Source organism: Protobothrops mucrosquamatus, unplaced genomic scaffold, assembly GCF_001527695.2.
Source record: "Protobothrops mucrosquamatus isolate PMUCROS unplaced genomic scaffold, P.Mucros_1.0 scaffold4507, whole genome shotgun sequence".
Classification (NCBI taxonomy): domain Eukaryota; kingdom Metazoa; phylum Chordata; class Lepidosauria; order Squamata; family Viperidae; genus Protobothrops; species Protobothrops mucrosquamatus.
The window spans coordinates 52,338-68,231 of NW_015390413.1; the positions used below are offsets into that span (position 1 = coordinate 52,338).

Here is a 15,894-nt window from a genome sequence, read left to right on the forward strand (position 1 = left end):
ACCAATAAAAGAGAGGCACGGAGAGGCTTCAGGGTCTTTTGCCTGCCATCTCACCTGAAGAAGCATGTTGTCCGTGTGTTTCCTAACCTAAAGCAAGGCCCGTTGGTTTAGGCCAACGTACATCACCAGTCCATTCCTCTGGAGAGGAATAAGTTCATCCTGCAGGCGCAGGACCCCGGGATTTTGCAATCCCACACACAGGAAAGCTTTTTCCTGTGAGAATAGCTTTTGATTGCTTTAAGATCCCTTCCATCCTACCCATCTCATGCCATTTAAATCAGGAGTGTCCAACTTGGCAACTTTAAAACTTGTGGACTTCATTGGCTGGCTGAGGAATTCTGGGAGTTGAAGTCCACCAGTCTTAAAGTTGCCAAGGTTGAACACCCCTGATTTAAAGATTTTTCCTTCCTTTCTTTAAAATAATAAGTATTTGGCTAGGAGAGTAGCAATTCCTTTGGTCCTAGCTTTTTAGGCCATTATAGAATTAAACATTTCCTTCCCCAATGCTACTTAACCACTAGGAAGATACTTGTTTCTTCTCGGGGTAAATTGAACAAGGGCAGGTTCTCCCAAGTATGGATCCTAGTCACATTCAGGCTTATTGTCCTGTTGATATAAAAATAAAGGAAAGCAATGCATTAACAGAGGGATAGAATCAAGATTACGTGAAGTATTAATACCATTTTACAAGGCCTTGGTAAGGCCACACTTAGAATACTGCATCCAGTTTTGGTCACCACGATGTAAAAAAGATGCTGAGACTCTAGAAAGAGTACAGAGAAGAGCAACAAAGATGATTGGGGGCTGGAGGCTAAAACATATAAGGCAGGGCTTTTCAACCAGTGGTACGGGTACCACCTGTGGTACATTGGCACCTAGCAGGTGGTACGCGACCATCCTAGAAAAGTGGTAGCGGGGGAGGGGAATGAGCTGAACCAGTGGCAGCACTGTACAAGCCTGAGCGAGAGATGGCTGGAGCTGCAGGGGTGTCCGGGCTCAGCGGAAGCACCAGGATCAGCGCCAGGCTCCAGCTGGAGCTCGGCACTGATCCTGGTGCTTCTGCTGAGCCCAGAAGAAATACCGATCAGCTGGAATGTTGTAGCATCTCCAGGGTCTTGTGATTTACATTCAGATGCTTGGCAACTGATTCATATTTATGATGGTCACAGTGTCCCAGAGTCATGTGAAGTGACCAAAACCTTCTGCAACCACCCAGAAGATGGGGGGAATAAAAAACAACCCCCCCACCCCACCCCTGCTGCCAATCCTCAACAGAAATGCTCACAACAATGAAAACCTCGGACAGAAGGAAGAACGCGGCCGGGCAGGCAGGCAGGTGTCTTGCTCGGCTGTGGCTTGGGGGGCACTTTTTTCAGTGCCATTGTAACTTCAAACAGTCACTAAGTGAACTATTGTAAGTCGAGGACTACCTGTACTTCATCACTTTTTTCCTTTTTTTTTTTTTTGGTCATCAAGTTTTTGACACCTTGCTAGGCTACTGGTGGTACTCGGATATTGCCATATCCTAAAAGTGGTACAATGGGTGAAAAGGTTGAAAAGCCCTGATATAAGGAATGGTTGCTGGAATTGGGTATATCTAGTTTAATGAGGAGAAGGACGAGGGGGGACATGACATCCAATATCTCAGGGGCTGCCACAAAGAAGAGGGAGTCAAGCTATTCTCCAAAGCACCTGAAGGCAGGACAAGAAGCAACGGGTGGAAACTAAGCAAGGAGAGAAGCAACCTAGAACTAAGGAGAAACTTCCTGACAGTTAGAACAATTAACCAATGGAACAACCTGCCTCCAGAAGTGGTGAATGCTCCAAGTGGTGAATGCTGGAAGTTTTTAAGAAGAGACTGGATGGCCATTTGTCTGAAATGGTGTAAGGTTTCCTGCCTGAGCAGGGGGTTGGACTCGATGACCTCCAAGGTCCCTTCCAACTTATTATTATTATTATTATTATTATTATTATTATTATTATTATTATTATTATTATTATTATTATTATTATATAACTACATACATACAGGTAGTCCTCGACTTACAACCACTTGTTTAGTGGTTGCTCAAAGTTACAATGGCATTGAAAAAATGCGTTTTGACTGTTTTTCACACTTATGACCATTACAGCATCCCCATGGTCATGTGATCAAAATTTGAACACTTGGCAACTGCTTCATATTTATGATGGGTGTGGCGTCCTCGGGTTATATGATCACTTTATGTTTCTTTCTGAACTTAGCAACAGCAATTTTGTGCTGAGTTGTGGTCATAAGTCAAGAATTACTTGTACATTTAAAATTACCGAGGCCTTGGCAAACTCCCAGCTGCATGAATGTGGTGCATGGTCCATGAGATTTATCTTTGTGGATTATTTGGACATTCCTGTTTATTTAAAACAAAGCTGCGCGGTTAATCATTGAGACTCAGCAAACACCAGCAAGTTGCTATGAAACAGCTGAATTAGCTAGTTGGGAATCACCTTCTCTTCATAGCTTAATCTTAAATTCTGCTTTGGAGCCTTAAAATCTTTCTCAACTTGCTGTCCAATGGCTCTAAATCAGAGTTTTCCAACCTTGGCAACTTTAAGACACGCGGACTTCAACTCCCAGAATTCCTCAGCCAACACATTTTGCCACAGTTGGGAAATTCCGTTCTAAATCATTTGGTCGAGATTTAAAGATTTTCTTTTCCTGGTTCTTCTATTGGGGGGGAAAAAAAAATCTGTGAACCCAAACAGCGGTTTTAGCCGATGCTTCCAGCTAAAAACTACCCTCCCTGAGAACTATGTATTTTCACGCCGTTTTGCAACGAGGCAGAAATCAGTTTATTTTAATTTGGCCTTAATTCGCTTTATCCAGCCTTTTGTTAATGCTGTTTTTGCCATTTTGTTTTAATTCTGGTTGGCATTTATTGTTGCTGTCAGTTGCCCTGAGGGGGAAAAAGTTTTAGATAAATAAACAGTTGAATAACATTTGAGTATCCATCAGTGCTAAGACAAGGTAACTATAAGCTTCAGGGTAAACTACAGAGCACATAATGATCTGTTTCTCTTCCCTCTCCCTCCCCTTCCCAGTTAGTGTACCTGAGTTTTGCCAACCTGTTTGGGCACCTAACTGCAAGTCCCTCCTTCTGGGCACTCATAATGAAGGCATTGTTGTTGTTAGTTGCGAAGTCGTGTCCGACCCATTGCGACCCCATGGACAACGTTCCTCCAGGCCTTCCTGTCCTCTACCATCTTCTGGAGTCCCTTTAAGCTCACGCCTACCGCTTCAGTGACTCCATCCAGCCACCTCATTCTCTGTCATCCCCTTCTTCTATTGCCCTCGATCTTTCCCAGCATTAGTCCCTTCTCCAGTGATTCCTTCCTTCTCATTAGGTGGCCAAAGTATTTGAGCTTCAACTTCAGGATCTGGCCTTCCAAAGAGCACTCAGGGATTGATCTCCTCTAGGACTGACCGGTTTCATCGCCTTGCAGTCCAGGGGACTGGCAGGAGTCTTCTCCAGCACCATAGTTCAAAGGCCTCAATCCTTTTGCACTCAGCCTTTCTTATGGTCCAACTTTCACAGCCATACATTGCAACTGGGAAAACCGTGGCCTTGACTATACGTACTTTTGTTGGCAGGGTGATGTCTCCGACGTATTCTCAGCATCACCTGGCATGACAAAGTCCCAAATAGCGCAATCCTGGAATGTGCTGGAATCTCTAGCATGTATACACTATTGAAACAGTGATGTCTACACTGGCTTGGGCATGTTGTGAGAATGGCTGATGGTCGGATCCCGAAAGATCTCCTGTATGGAGAACTAGTGCAGGGAAAGCGCTTTAGAGGGAGACCTGAGCTGCAATATAAGGATATCTGCAAGAGGGACCTAAAGGCCTTGGGAATGGACATTAACAGCTGGGAATCCTTGACCTCTGATCATTCAGCCTGGAGGCTAAAGACGCAGCATGGTTGGAAATACGAAGAGACACTTGTGCGGCAGGCTGAGGCAAAGAGGCAGTTTTCAAAGAACTTCCATGCATTGATTTTCCTAAAAGTAATTTATTGTTACAAAATGTCGGCACAGGCACAACGAAGTTGATGCTAAGGTCTGTAATTCATTTCCTCTGAGCAGTTAAATTAGCCGGAACCATAACAACCTCCCCCACACGAACCCGAGCAGCAACCAGAGCTACCCGGACAGCAATCACCCCCACGAAAACCTTCAACTACTGCAATGGCTGAGAGACCCAGGCCACCTACACGCCCTTCCTTTAAGTGTTTCCGGTGTGGACAAGAAGGACGTCGAGCGGCCACCTGTCCAGTCCCCTACCCCCCTGGCTGCAGAGCAGATCAGAACCAGCAATGAGAAAGAAACCTGCTCAGCGGCTAACGAGAGAAAAATCCAATTGGCTCACGCAGGAACCTGTTGCCCAGATTATACCCCCCACACAGGAGAACGCCGAGACTCCAGGTGGACCCGCCTCTGCTCTACCCTCCTTTGACAGTGATGATGGAGAGAACGACCCAATGGTGAGTCGACAAATCCCGCCTTTTTCACTGGCCGCCAAACTTATAATCCCTAAGTCTGGGGCACAAATAGACTTAAACGTGCTGATTGATTCTGGATGCACCCGTTGCATTATTAGTCTGCCGTTTGCCATGAAGATGGGCATACGGGCAAAACAGCTTTTCAAACCTGTGAGGTTTGAACAAGCCGATGGCTCCCCGATGGGAGGGACTCATGTCACACAAGTAACTGAGGCCTTACGCCTAGAAATAGGTGCACACTGGGAGTTTATTCACTTCCTAGTGGCTCCAAAAATGACTGAGACTGTGATCCTAGGGCTAGCCTGGTTGGACACATGGTCGGACAGGGGGGTGCAGTTCACAGCGAAGCGGAATCTGGGGGCTGGACAGGGGACAGATTGTATCTGCCCTCAGTGTGGAAGGGACTGCCATTCTCGAATTGGCCTTTTCAGCCACACCAGATGCTGCCTTAGGGCCTCTTTCCAGAGCACCATAGTCTCCCGAGACTGAAGGATGCCAATGATGATGTCTCTGCTTTTTAGTATGCTGTCTAGATTTGCCATAGTTTTCCTCCCCAAATGAAGGCATATTCACACCAAATTAAATAAATAATAGCCAGTAGTTGTATTCTTTCTAGCCACACAGCTCCACAGCCCAAGGGCAGCCCCAGTCAGAATTAAAGCCCCCTGATCTGGGCCACAAAGAATCTTAGCATTTTTGCCTCCTTCTACAAAATTGTGGGAAGAGTTACCAATGCCCCACTACCCCAATCCTCTTAGAAATGCTAAACAAGGTTGCATCTGGTGAATACAGCGGTCGGATGCAAACATCAGGGCGGCACTGTAGTCTAATGTGGGAAAAACATCCCTGAAGGGCAATTTCCAACCATTTCTGTATTGTTGCTCTAATTCAGGGTTAGGCAACCTCGGCTCTTTTATGACTCATGGACTTCAACTCCCAGGATTCCTGAGTCAGCATAGCTGACTCAGGAATCCTGGGAGTTAAGTCCATGAGTCATAAAAGAGCCGAGGTTGCCTACCCTTGCTCTAATTCAGTGTTTCTCAACCTTGACAATTTTAAGGCTTGTGGACTTCAACTCCCAGAATTCCACAGCCAGCATGGGAGTTGAAGTCCACATGCCTTAAAATTGTCAAGGTTGAGAAACACTGCTCTAATTCAAGGCATGTCCATGGGATTACCGGATTTCCACCGGACTCGAGGGAGCCCTTGCCTTTGAAGAACCCAGGTGGAACATCTTCCTAGTCCAGGGGTAGGCAACCTTGGCTCTTTTATTGACTCGTGCACTTCAACTCCCAGAATTCCAGAGCCAGCCACGCTGAGGGAAAAGGGAGAGGTTTCCAAGCTGAGCCAGGCTGGCTCAGGAATTCTGGGAGTTGAAGTCCACGAGTCATAAAAGAGCCTGTCCTAGTCTATAACCTCCTTGATCCCCAGCCAATCTGAGACGCGCAGAAGGAAGATTCCCCCCCCCCATTTAGGGAACGCTAGACTGCAATCCCCAGCATGCCTTGCTCCTTTCCCTCCTTCGCTCTCTGATTGGCTGGGATGCCTGTTCGAACGCAGGCCGGCCGGCCAGCCAATGGGAAGCGGCCTAGTGTCCCAGGGCCAGGCTGGAACAAAGCGGTATTGGCTCCAGCGGTCAGTCTCCTCTCCTGGCGGCCGACGGCAGGATGACGGTGCCCAGGTGGGAGCGCGCAGCCTGGCTGCTGCTCTGCGCGGCGGGGCTGGCGCTCTCTATTTACGCCTTGCACGTGGAGACTTCCAAGGAGCGCGACGCCGCCTACCGGGCTATGTGCGACATCAACCCCGACATCAGCTGCTCCCGCGTCTTCACCTCCAGGTCGGTGGTGCCCCAACTCCGATCCAGCGGATCCTGAGCGTCTCCGCCCTCCTAAGCTTGCACCCACTTCCATTAAGTGGAAGGGATGGAGTTGGGCTCCGGGGTGGTGTTGCATTGAGGAAGCGCGGAGAATACCCGAGCGATTTCTCCATTTTCCAGGTTTAGACGTTTATTCCGGACGGGAGACCACCAGGAAATCCAGGGCTGCAGGAATTCAGAGTCGGAAGGTTGCACTATTTCTTGGCTCTGTCTTCCGCGCCTGGGCGGAGGTTTAGGGCAGGGGTAGGCAACCTTGGCTCTTTTATGACTCGTGGACTTCAACTCCCAGAATTCCTGAGCCAGCATAGCTGGCTCAGGAATTCTGGGAGTTGAAGTCCACGAGTCATAAAAGAGCCAAGGTTGCCTACCCCTGGTTTAGGGGCACAAGGACGCTTTTAGAGTCCAGCCTGGGTTTTGGGACATCCGGTAATTTTCCTAGCAAAAATCCGGAAGTGGCTGTTCTTTTGCCTCCTTTAAGGCGTTTTTTCTGCCCTCCCAATCGAACCTGCAGCCCTGGGGCCCTCTGGTGGTCTCCTGTCCATGTGCTGCATGAACCTGGCCAGATCTTAGCCCAGGAGAAGCCGATCGGGTCCTGCTATTGGGGAAACTGTGGCAGTGCTTCTTTTCTGCTAACGCAGCCTCGTCAAACTACTACTCTCCCTGCGTGTGGGATGGCTGTGGCTGGCGGCAATCCTGTTGCAACTCTTCTTTTTTTTTCAATTTTTTTATTAATTTTCAAATAAACAGACAAATTACAAATATGGTATACATTAATAAAAAAGCCCCATATTATATATCTATTCAGAGATGCTCAGCAGCCCCCCCACCTGCGTCCACCCTCTCTTTCACCCTTCCTAGCTACTTCCCTCCTCCTCTCTTCTCCTTCTACCTACACCTCTCTCCTCCTTCCTCCTCTCAACTACCCTACACATCCCGCCTCCTTCTTTTCCTCATCCTTGGGACGCAGTTTGGGGGCACCAGCCGAGCATCTCATCTTCTTCAAATACATTATTTCACTATAACATTCTAATATACCAAAATTTAAATTTACATCTTTAATCCCCTCCTTCCCTCCCCCCCCCTGGACTTCCCAGAACCGAATACAGGGTTATGCACATGTCATCCCAAATCTAAATAAAAATACCCAAACATAATACAATCAGATATTAACATACTTTAACTCTAATAAAAAAAAATTATCAACTTAACATAAATATAAAATATATATAATATGATACATAAATAAAAAACAATATAAAATCTAGTCAAAGGCTATATAATATTTGTTAACTTCGTACTTTCTCTGAATATACTCTATCCATCTTCTCCAGACCAAAATAAATTTTTCTTGAGATTGATCTTTCAAATATGCGGAAATCTTAGCCATTTCTGCAAAATACGACACCTTCGTTCTCCAATCATCCATAGTGGGTAATACATTTTTCTTCCAGTTTTGAGCAACCAATAACCTTGCTGCCATTATACAATACAACATCAAAATCATTTCTTTAGAATTTAAATCTTCCACAATACCCAAAAGAAATAATTGCGGTGTAAAATCCTGTTGCAACTCTTGTTGGATGTGTGTGCAACACCGTGGTGCGTGTACAAAAGGGGGTAAAGCTGGCATCCCCTAAGAGCAGTGCTGTTTCTGTCATTTCTTACTCCTCCTTGCTATGGCTTCTTCTGGCAAAGGCTTTATTTTAGCATGTCATATCATAACTTTTATTTTAAAGATTTATATTTAGGGGAATAATCCTCCCAGTGCATCAGGAAGATGGCAGGGGAATTCTGGGAGTTGAAGTCCAAGCATCTTCAAACTGCCACAGTTGAAACACCCTGGCCTACAGCCTTTTGCTTAGGAAGCGGAATTTTAAATTGCAGGAGACTGAAGGATAAGAAAAGCTTGGGGGGGGGGGGTTGCTGTTAACTGTGAGAATTGAAGGGGACCATCTTTTGGGAAAGCCATGGCTGGAGAAGGGAGATGAAATTCTGCCTTAGCTTCAAGCACCCAGAAGCTCTCTGTGCATATACAGAATGCATTTCAACTCACTCTTCCATGACCAAATTGCCACCCCAGCACAGTGGATATTATAGAGCTGACTAATGTCTCTTGTGATCTGAGCTTTCAGTCTTCTGGATATGTTCTCTCATGATAGGTAGTCCTTGACTTATAATCATTCATTTAGTGACCCTTCCAAGTTACAACAGCACTGAAAAAGGAAGTTATGACAGGTTTTCCCACTTAACGACCATTGCAGCACCCCCATGGTCGTGTGATCAAAATTTGGGTGCATAAATGTAAGCCAGATTTGTTTAATGGCTACATGATTCACTTAAGAACCACTATGATTTGCTTAACAACTGTGGCAAAAAGAGATGTAAAATGGCGCAAAACTCACTTAACAACTGACTTGCTTAGCAATGGAAATGTTGAGCACAATTGTGGTCATAAATGAACCTTTACCAAAAAAAAAAAAAAGGATCAGAATTACACAGAGTTTAGGCTCCATTCTCCCTGGGATAATGTTCTGTGCTGTATTTGGAAATGCCTCAGCTGCAGGAGAGGAGTTGTGTGCTTTAATCATTTGGAAAAAAAAATAGGTGAGATACAAATAAACAAAAATTCTCCGTGCAAATGAAAAGGACGGTCCTTCCGTTCAGAGAAAGTTAATTATGGAGAAAGCTAGTTTTATCCCAGACTGGAATAGGATCAAACTCTTGAAGGGTTTGATACTGTGGTTCTCTTCTCCCCCGTTCTGTCTCTTCATCCACGTTGTGTTTACAAGTAAATATGTGGCTCCTGGCCCAGGACTCACTACTCTACAATTTAGTTGAAGTGTCCTTCTCATTTTGGTCTCTGGTTAGGCTTGAACATAATTTCCAGGAAATTTGAGGAGTTGGGGAAAGACAGTCTTTCCCATCAGAACCAGCATTTGAGCTGTAATGTGAATTCTCTTTTTCCAGCCCCACTGAAAAAGCCTTGATTGATTTTTGGATGCCTCTCAACCCCAATGACAGATGAGTGTCTTCTGGAGACCAAGAGAGAAAAGAACTGAAAAGGATACAAAAGAATAATAGAATAGAATAGAATAGAATAGAATAGAATAGAATAGAATAGAATAGAATAGAATAGAATAGAATCTTTATTGTCACTTTAAATGTACATTAATCAGCATACATTAAAATGAAAGCTTGTGGCATTCAGCTCTAAAAAAAATACCATTATGCATATACCCATACACATGCACACATATATGACACAGAGAAACATCACAGTCTAGTTCGAATGTATACATATACATGGCAGATATTTTTTTTTTTGCGAATTTACAAGACGGATGGCATAAGGAACAAAGCTGTTACAGAATCTAGTAGTTCTGTTATAAATACTTCGAAACCTCCTCCCAAAGGGGAGCAGCAGAAACAGACCGTGAAGTGGGTGTGTGGTGTCCCTAACAATGCGTCGAGCTCAAAGCACATAGTGCTTATAAGCAAATAAATAAAAAAAAATAAAAAATATCCTGAACAATGGGAAGCGAGCTTCCTATATTCTTTTCAGCTGTCCTTACCACTCTCTGTATGGACCTTCTATCTGTGGCTCTGCTACCACCAAACCAAACAGTGATGCGGTTTGTTAAAACACTCTCAATCGTGCCTCTGTAAAAAGTGGTCAGGACAGGAGGAGAAAGATGTGCTCTCCTTATCTGACGCAGGAAATGCAAACGCTGGTTTGCTTGCTTCACTAAAGATAATGTAAAAGTTGGCACAGTTTCCCATCATTTGCAAATATTGCATGAGCTCCAGTGGTTGGCAGTTGACTTCTGGATGCAATTCATGATGCTGGTTTAAAGCCTTGCATAGCACAGGGCCTGATTACATAAGGGACTGCTTATCTTTAATTATCTCTGCCTGTCTGGATTGATTCAGCAGGGTGGGTCAGCTTTGGCAGTTCCTGCCCTCTGAACCAATTTCCCACCAGAGATTCATGGGGCTTCCAGCCTGAAGGCATTCTGGAAATTATAGAAGACTCCCAGGCTTTGGGGTCAGAGGGACCGTGAAGCTCCCTTTTTATTTTCACTGTGTTTTTGGTTTTCATACTTTGCTTTTCTGGTTCGTTGTTTAATTTTCCATTTAATAAGTTGGGTTTTTTTGTTGTAAGATGTTCAGAAGCATGTGGGAGTTGGGGAGCCTGTAAAATAAAATAAAATATGAGGCAAGGGAGGGGCAGAGTGATGCCTTTGCCCCATTCAAGCCTTCACCAGATAACTACATCTTTCTATAATGTATCCAAAGTAGGCTAGTCATTTGTGCCTTGAGTGAGTATGCCGGGGTAGTTTGTTCAGTGAGCCATTTGCTTCTTTTCCTTGCCAGCCCAGGGTATTTTCGGGAGTCTTCTCCAATGACAAAGTCGAGAAGCATCAATACCGCTAGTTCTTGACTTACAACCATTTGTTTGGTGACTGTTTAATGTTACAATGGACCTAGAAAAAATTACTGTACATACTGTAGGAAAAGACAAGGCAGTATCTGGGGGTGAAGTCAAGACAGGAATTAGCCTGGAGTTGATATGTTCCCACAAACAAGTCCAGCCTCCTTAAATTCTGTTAAGTCTTACCTAGCACCAGTTTAGTGCTGGCTATTAGTTGATTAGATTCTTGTGTATAGCAGTGTTCCAATATCTCAGGGGCTGCCACAAAGAAGAGGGAGTCAAGCTATTCTCCAAGGCGCCTGAAGGCAGGACAAGAAGCAACGGATGGAAACTGATCAAGGAGAGAAGTAGCTTAGAACTAAGGAGAAACTTCCTGACAGTTAGAACAATTAACCAGTGGAACAACCAGCCTCCAGAAGCAGTGAATGCTCCAACACTGGAAGTTTTTAAGAAGAGACTGGACAGCCATTTGTCTGAAATGGTATAAGGTTCCTGCCTGAGCAGGGGGTTGGACTCGATGACCTCCAAGATCCCTTCCAACTTTATTATTATTATATTATTATTATTATTATTATTATTATTATTATTATTATTATTATTATTATTATTATTATTATTATTATTATTATTTGCAATGTCGTCCTGACTCTTCATGCCTGACACACTTAAAATTGTCTGTACCATTTCCAAGCTCAAGTGAACAGAATTTGGGCATTTGGTAAGCAGCATGTATTTAGGATGGTTGCAGCGTCCCCGGGTCATGTGATCACCATTTGCAACCTTCCTGCCCGACTTCCAGTAAAAGGTGACGTCAATGAGGGAAGCAGATTTGCTTAATGACTGCATGATACTGAACGACTGCAGTGGCTGGCTGAACACAGCCAGTCATAAAATCGGGTGTGAGGCACCAAATAACCACCTTGCCTAACAACAGAATTTCTGGTCCCAGTCACGATCGTAAATTGAGGACTACCTGTGTACTCTTTTTCTCCCATTTCTTCTAAGTCCAATTTCCCTTCTGTGAAGTGTCACAGGAAAGACTATATCAGTAGTGGCGAACCTGTTAGAGACCGAGTGGCCAAATCACAACCCATAACCCATTTATTTATCGCCGAGTGCCGGTTGGGCATGGCCACGGTGGTCACGGCCGACTGGGTGGGCGTGGCCGCAGTCGGTGTGGCCACCTCGATGATGCTCGTGGGGGAGGGACACCTGTGGGGGCCGGGCAGGATTGGGGGTGATCCAGGGGGTCTCTGGCGGGTGAGAGCTCCTTTCCGGCCGTCCCGGGGCTGTCTCTGCCCACGCCAATGGGGCTACACTGCGGAAGGGAGATGGCGGCTCTGATTCACCCCTGCCGGCCACCACCCCCCTGCCCCGTGCTCCTTCTATGCAATCCTATGTGACCACAGTGTGGATGAGAGGCTCGGCTGGTGGGTGTGTGGCTTTCCTCCGCAGAGGCATCCCAGCCCTCTAGCCCCCCCCCTCGCCTTCCCCCAGCCGGGACCTGATGACCCCCACCCTCCTGCCCCCACTCCAGCTGACCCCCCCCCACGAGCAGCCCAGCCCGACCAAGACAGAGGGAAGGCAAGGCAGAGAACCAGTTGTTGAAATGATTTTAAACCCACCACTGGTCACTTCCAAATGCCACTCACTCACTCTCCTGCCAAGACTGCTCTTTTTATAGGTTCCCTCACCCCGCCCAGCTCTCGCAGCTCTTCCCAGACTCCGCATGCGTGGAGAGGGGGAGGGGAGGAGCCCAGCAATGGCGCGCGGGCCCACAGGGACGGCTTTGCGTGCCGCCTGTGGCACGCGTGCCATAGGCTCGCCACCACTGGACTATATCCTGCATCTCTTCCAGGACTGTGTGTTGTTTTTCGATTTCTCCATCTAGCTTCAAGTCAAGATTCCCAGGAATTCCAAGTCCCAACCTCTGCTTATCGTCACTGTAATCATTACCCAGCATTATATCTTCCAGGTGGGGTCGTGGTTTTGGCTTGGTGGCAGACCTCCTGGGACCTCACAGCCTCTTCAATCAGCCAAACAGCATTTTTGGGATTATTTTCTACATTCTGCAGATACTTCTGGGTGAGTATGAGGCAGAGGACGTGCAAGAGAAAGCACGATGAAGAGAGATGTCCATCCTTTTGCCCTCTTGAGATCCAGATTGCCTCACAATCTTTTTGCTCTTGGTTAAGGTGTATAGCTTATCTTTTCTCTAAACAAGACATGTCAAACACACGGCCCGGGGGCCAGATGCGGCCCGCGAAGTGGTTTCATGTGGCCCGCGAAGCCATCCTGGAAACAGTGAGGGAACGGCCCCCGCTGCCTTGGCCCTGGCCCAGGCCAGCCGGGAGCCAATGTACAATTTTGTGGTGGCCATCTATGCTGAAATGCATTCAGTCTTGCTCCGAGAGCCACCACCACCCCGCATGGCCTGAGAGGAACAGTGAGGCTCCTCCAGTGGACCATGCCTTGGCACTTGCCCTGGTCCCACCCCCTTCTGCCAGAGACCCTCACATCTGTTCCACTCCTGCCCAGGCCCCCATAGGCACCCTTGACGCGAACGATGTAGAGCTGGCCACGCCCACCCAGTAGGCCACACCCACCCGGCCCCCTGAAGGCAACCGCAATGCTGATGCAGCCCTCAATGAAATTGAGTTTGACACCCCTGCTCTAAAAGGTTCGCCATCACTGAGCTAGGCTGTCTTCATAAATGCTCATCCAAGCAGGTTTAGCTAATGCAGTTTCTTCACGGGGCTCCCTAGCCAGCATTAATTCATTGTCTTCCTTGGCAGAAGAAACAGCGGGCTGCTTTATCTTCAGGCTTGCTCAAATATTCATAATACAGGTTGTCCTCAACTTATGACCATAATTGAGCTCAGAATTACAGTCGTAAGTCATGCTAGTCATTAAGTAGGTCACCATGTGACTGCACCCAATTTTACAAGCTTCTTTGTAGGGGTGGTTAAGGGAATCCATTTTAGCCAATAAGTGTGGGGTTGTTTTTTTTTGCCAGAAACTGGCAAAAACATCATGGATAATAAATTAAGGACTACTTGTATTATTCTTGCTTGAATCATGAGCACCAACAGAAGAGGATTTGGAATAGGAGGGGTGGGAAGCAAATGGAAGATGATAAATGCTGGGTAAAATCCCAGGTCTGCAAAAATGCAAAAAAGAAAAATCTTCAAAAAAAATATTTTTTTTGCAGGACAGAATGTGCTTAGTAGCTAAGGAATGTGATACAGGAGTTGCACAAGAGTTGAACTATGGGGACACCAAAGATAAAGAACAGGAAGTGATCTTCGGAGGGAGATTTTACAGGGATAGGTGGGGACTGGCACTCCGTAGTTAGCACAGGAAAGGACAAATGAGAAACAGGTAAGCTGGGCTGACATGTTATGATGAACCATGGCTTGCTTAACCATAGTTTGATCAAACATGAAGTAAGTTCACACAACCCTGGTAAGCCCTGAACCATGATTCACGCAAACCTTCGAACCAAGCCACCTTTAAGTCTTTCTCTAGTGTGGTGTTTTTCAATCTGAGCAACTTTAACACTGTTTTTGAACACTGACAAATTTAAGATGTTCAGATTTCAACTTCCAGAATTCCCCAACCAGCAAGGGGGGGGGGATTCTTCCTGCAGCCTGCATGGCTTGGCTAGGGAATTGTGGGAGTTGAAGTCCAGGCATCTTAAAGTTGCTCAGATTGAAAAAACACTTCTCTAGGGCAGGGCTACTTCAAACTTGGCAACTTTAAGACTTGTGGACTTTAACTCCCAGAATTCCTCAGCCAGCCAGGAATTCTGGGAGTTGAAGTCCACAAGTCTTAAAGTTGCCAAGTTTGAAGACACTTGCTCTAGGGCAGGGGTAGGCAACCTTGGCTCTTTTATGACTTCAACTCCCAGAATTCAACTCCCAACATGGCTGACTCAGGAATTCTGGGAGTTGAAGTCCACGAGTCATAAAAGAGCCAAGGTTGCCTACCCCTGCTCTAGGGTGTGAGCTCATTGATCAAATCCTGTTTTTACTATTAACTCCTAATAGCAGCATTTCTGTCAAATTGCTAAAGAGAAGCTAACCCTGGTTCTTCCTCATAGGTTTCTTTAACCACAACCTGGCAGCCATTACTCTAGTGGGCTCTTCGTTGGTCTCCATTGCTGGATCTCTCTACTTGGCCTACATCCTCTTTTATGTGCTCCATGATTTCTGCGTGATTTGCATCAGCACCTACATTCTCAACTTTGCCCTCCTGTTTATAAACTACAAGCGCCTCGGCTACCTCAACCGTCCACCCCAGCTGAAGGCAAAAGCTAAAAGGCGCTGAATTCCACGTCCTTTAGGCCTGGACAACCTCTGGACCTTGTTTTTGAAGGTGACCAAGTAGACTTAGATCGTTTAGACACCATCTTCGTCTTCTCTGCCCAGGAAGTCATGTTTTTCAGCATGTCTCCCATTGTCCTTCAGACTCCAAACATCTCAACTACCTGATTTCTACTAACTGGACCCAAAATGGAAGCTACCTTGGATGATGCAAACCAAAATGGAGCTGTTTTGATTTTACAACTTGTTAAGTGGCATTTTTTTTAAGCTCTTTTAAATTGTTTTATGTATATTCATTTTGTACAACTAGAGGTTGTTCTTGATGTGTAGAAAATGATAAATGGAGGAGTTTTATTAGTGGATTAAAGTGTAGGGGAAGGTTTAATACAGGGGTAGGTAGCATCAACGTAATATGGGCAACCAGGTGATCGATACCTGATCCTTTTTCATATGCATGGCACATATCACATGCGTGTTAAAAGAGGCAGGGGTTTATCATTCAGTTATACCTGCCATTTTGATGCCCTACTTAATATAAACTTTTAAGGATTTTGGACCATGATATTAAAAGCATCTCCCCATTGAACAGGGGCTGCTTAAACCAACACCGTTTCACACTGATAATCTGGCTTGGTTTACTTTTCCCATCATTAATTTCCTTTGCCTGGTGTTAAGCTGACCGTATTATTTGGCACACTGAAAAAATGTATCCCGAACAGCAGA

The 15,894-nt window shown here is 45.8% G+C and overlaps 1 protein-coding gene across 1 annotated transcript; it reads left to right on the plus strand.

Annotated features, from left to right (window-relative positions):
* The first annotated feature begins 6,205 nt into the window (after nt 1–6,205).
* Nucleotides 6,206–15,444, plus strand: LOC107299076 (vitamin K epoxide reductase complex subunit 1-like protein 1). The gene is made up of 3 exons (XM_015828444.1): nt 6,206–6,375; nt 12,822–12,931; nt 14,949–15,444. The coding sequence occupies exons 1-3, from the start codon at nt 6,206–6,208 to the stop codon at nt 15,173–15,175; spliced, it is 507 nt and encodes a 168-aa protein (XP_015683930.1). The 3' UTR covers nt 15,176–15,444.
* Nucleotides 15,445–15,894: the final 450 nt, after the last annotated feature.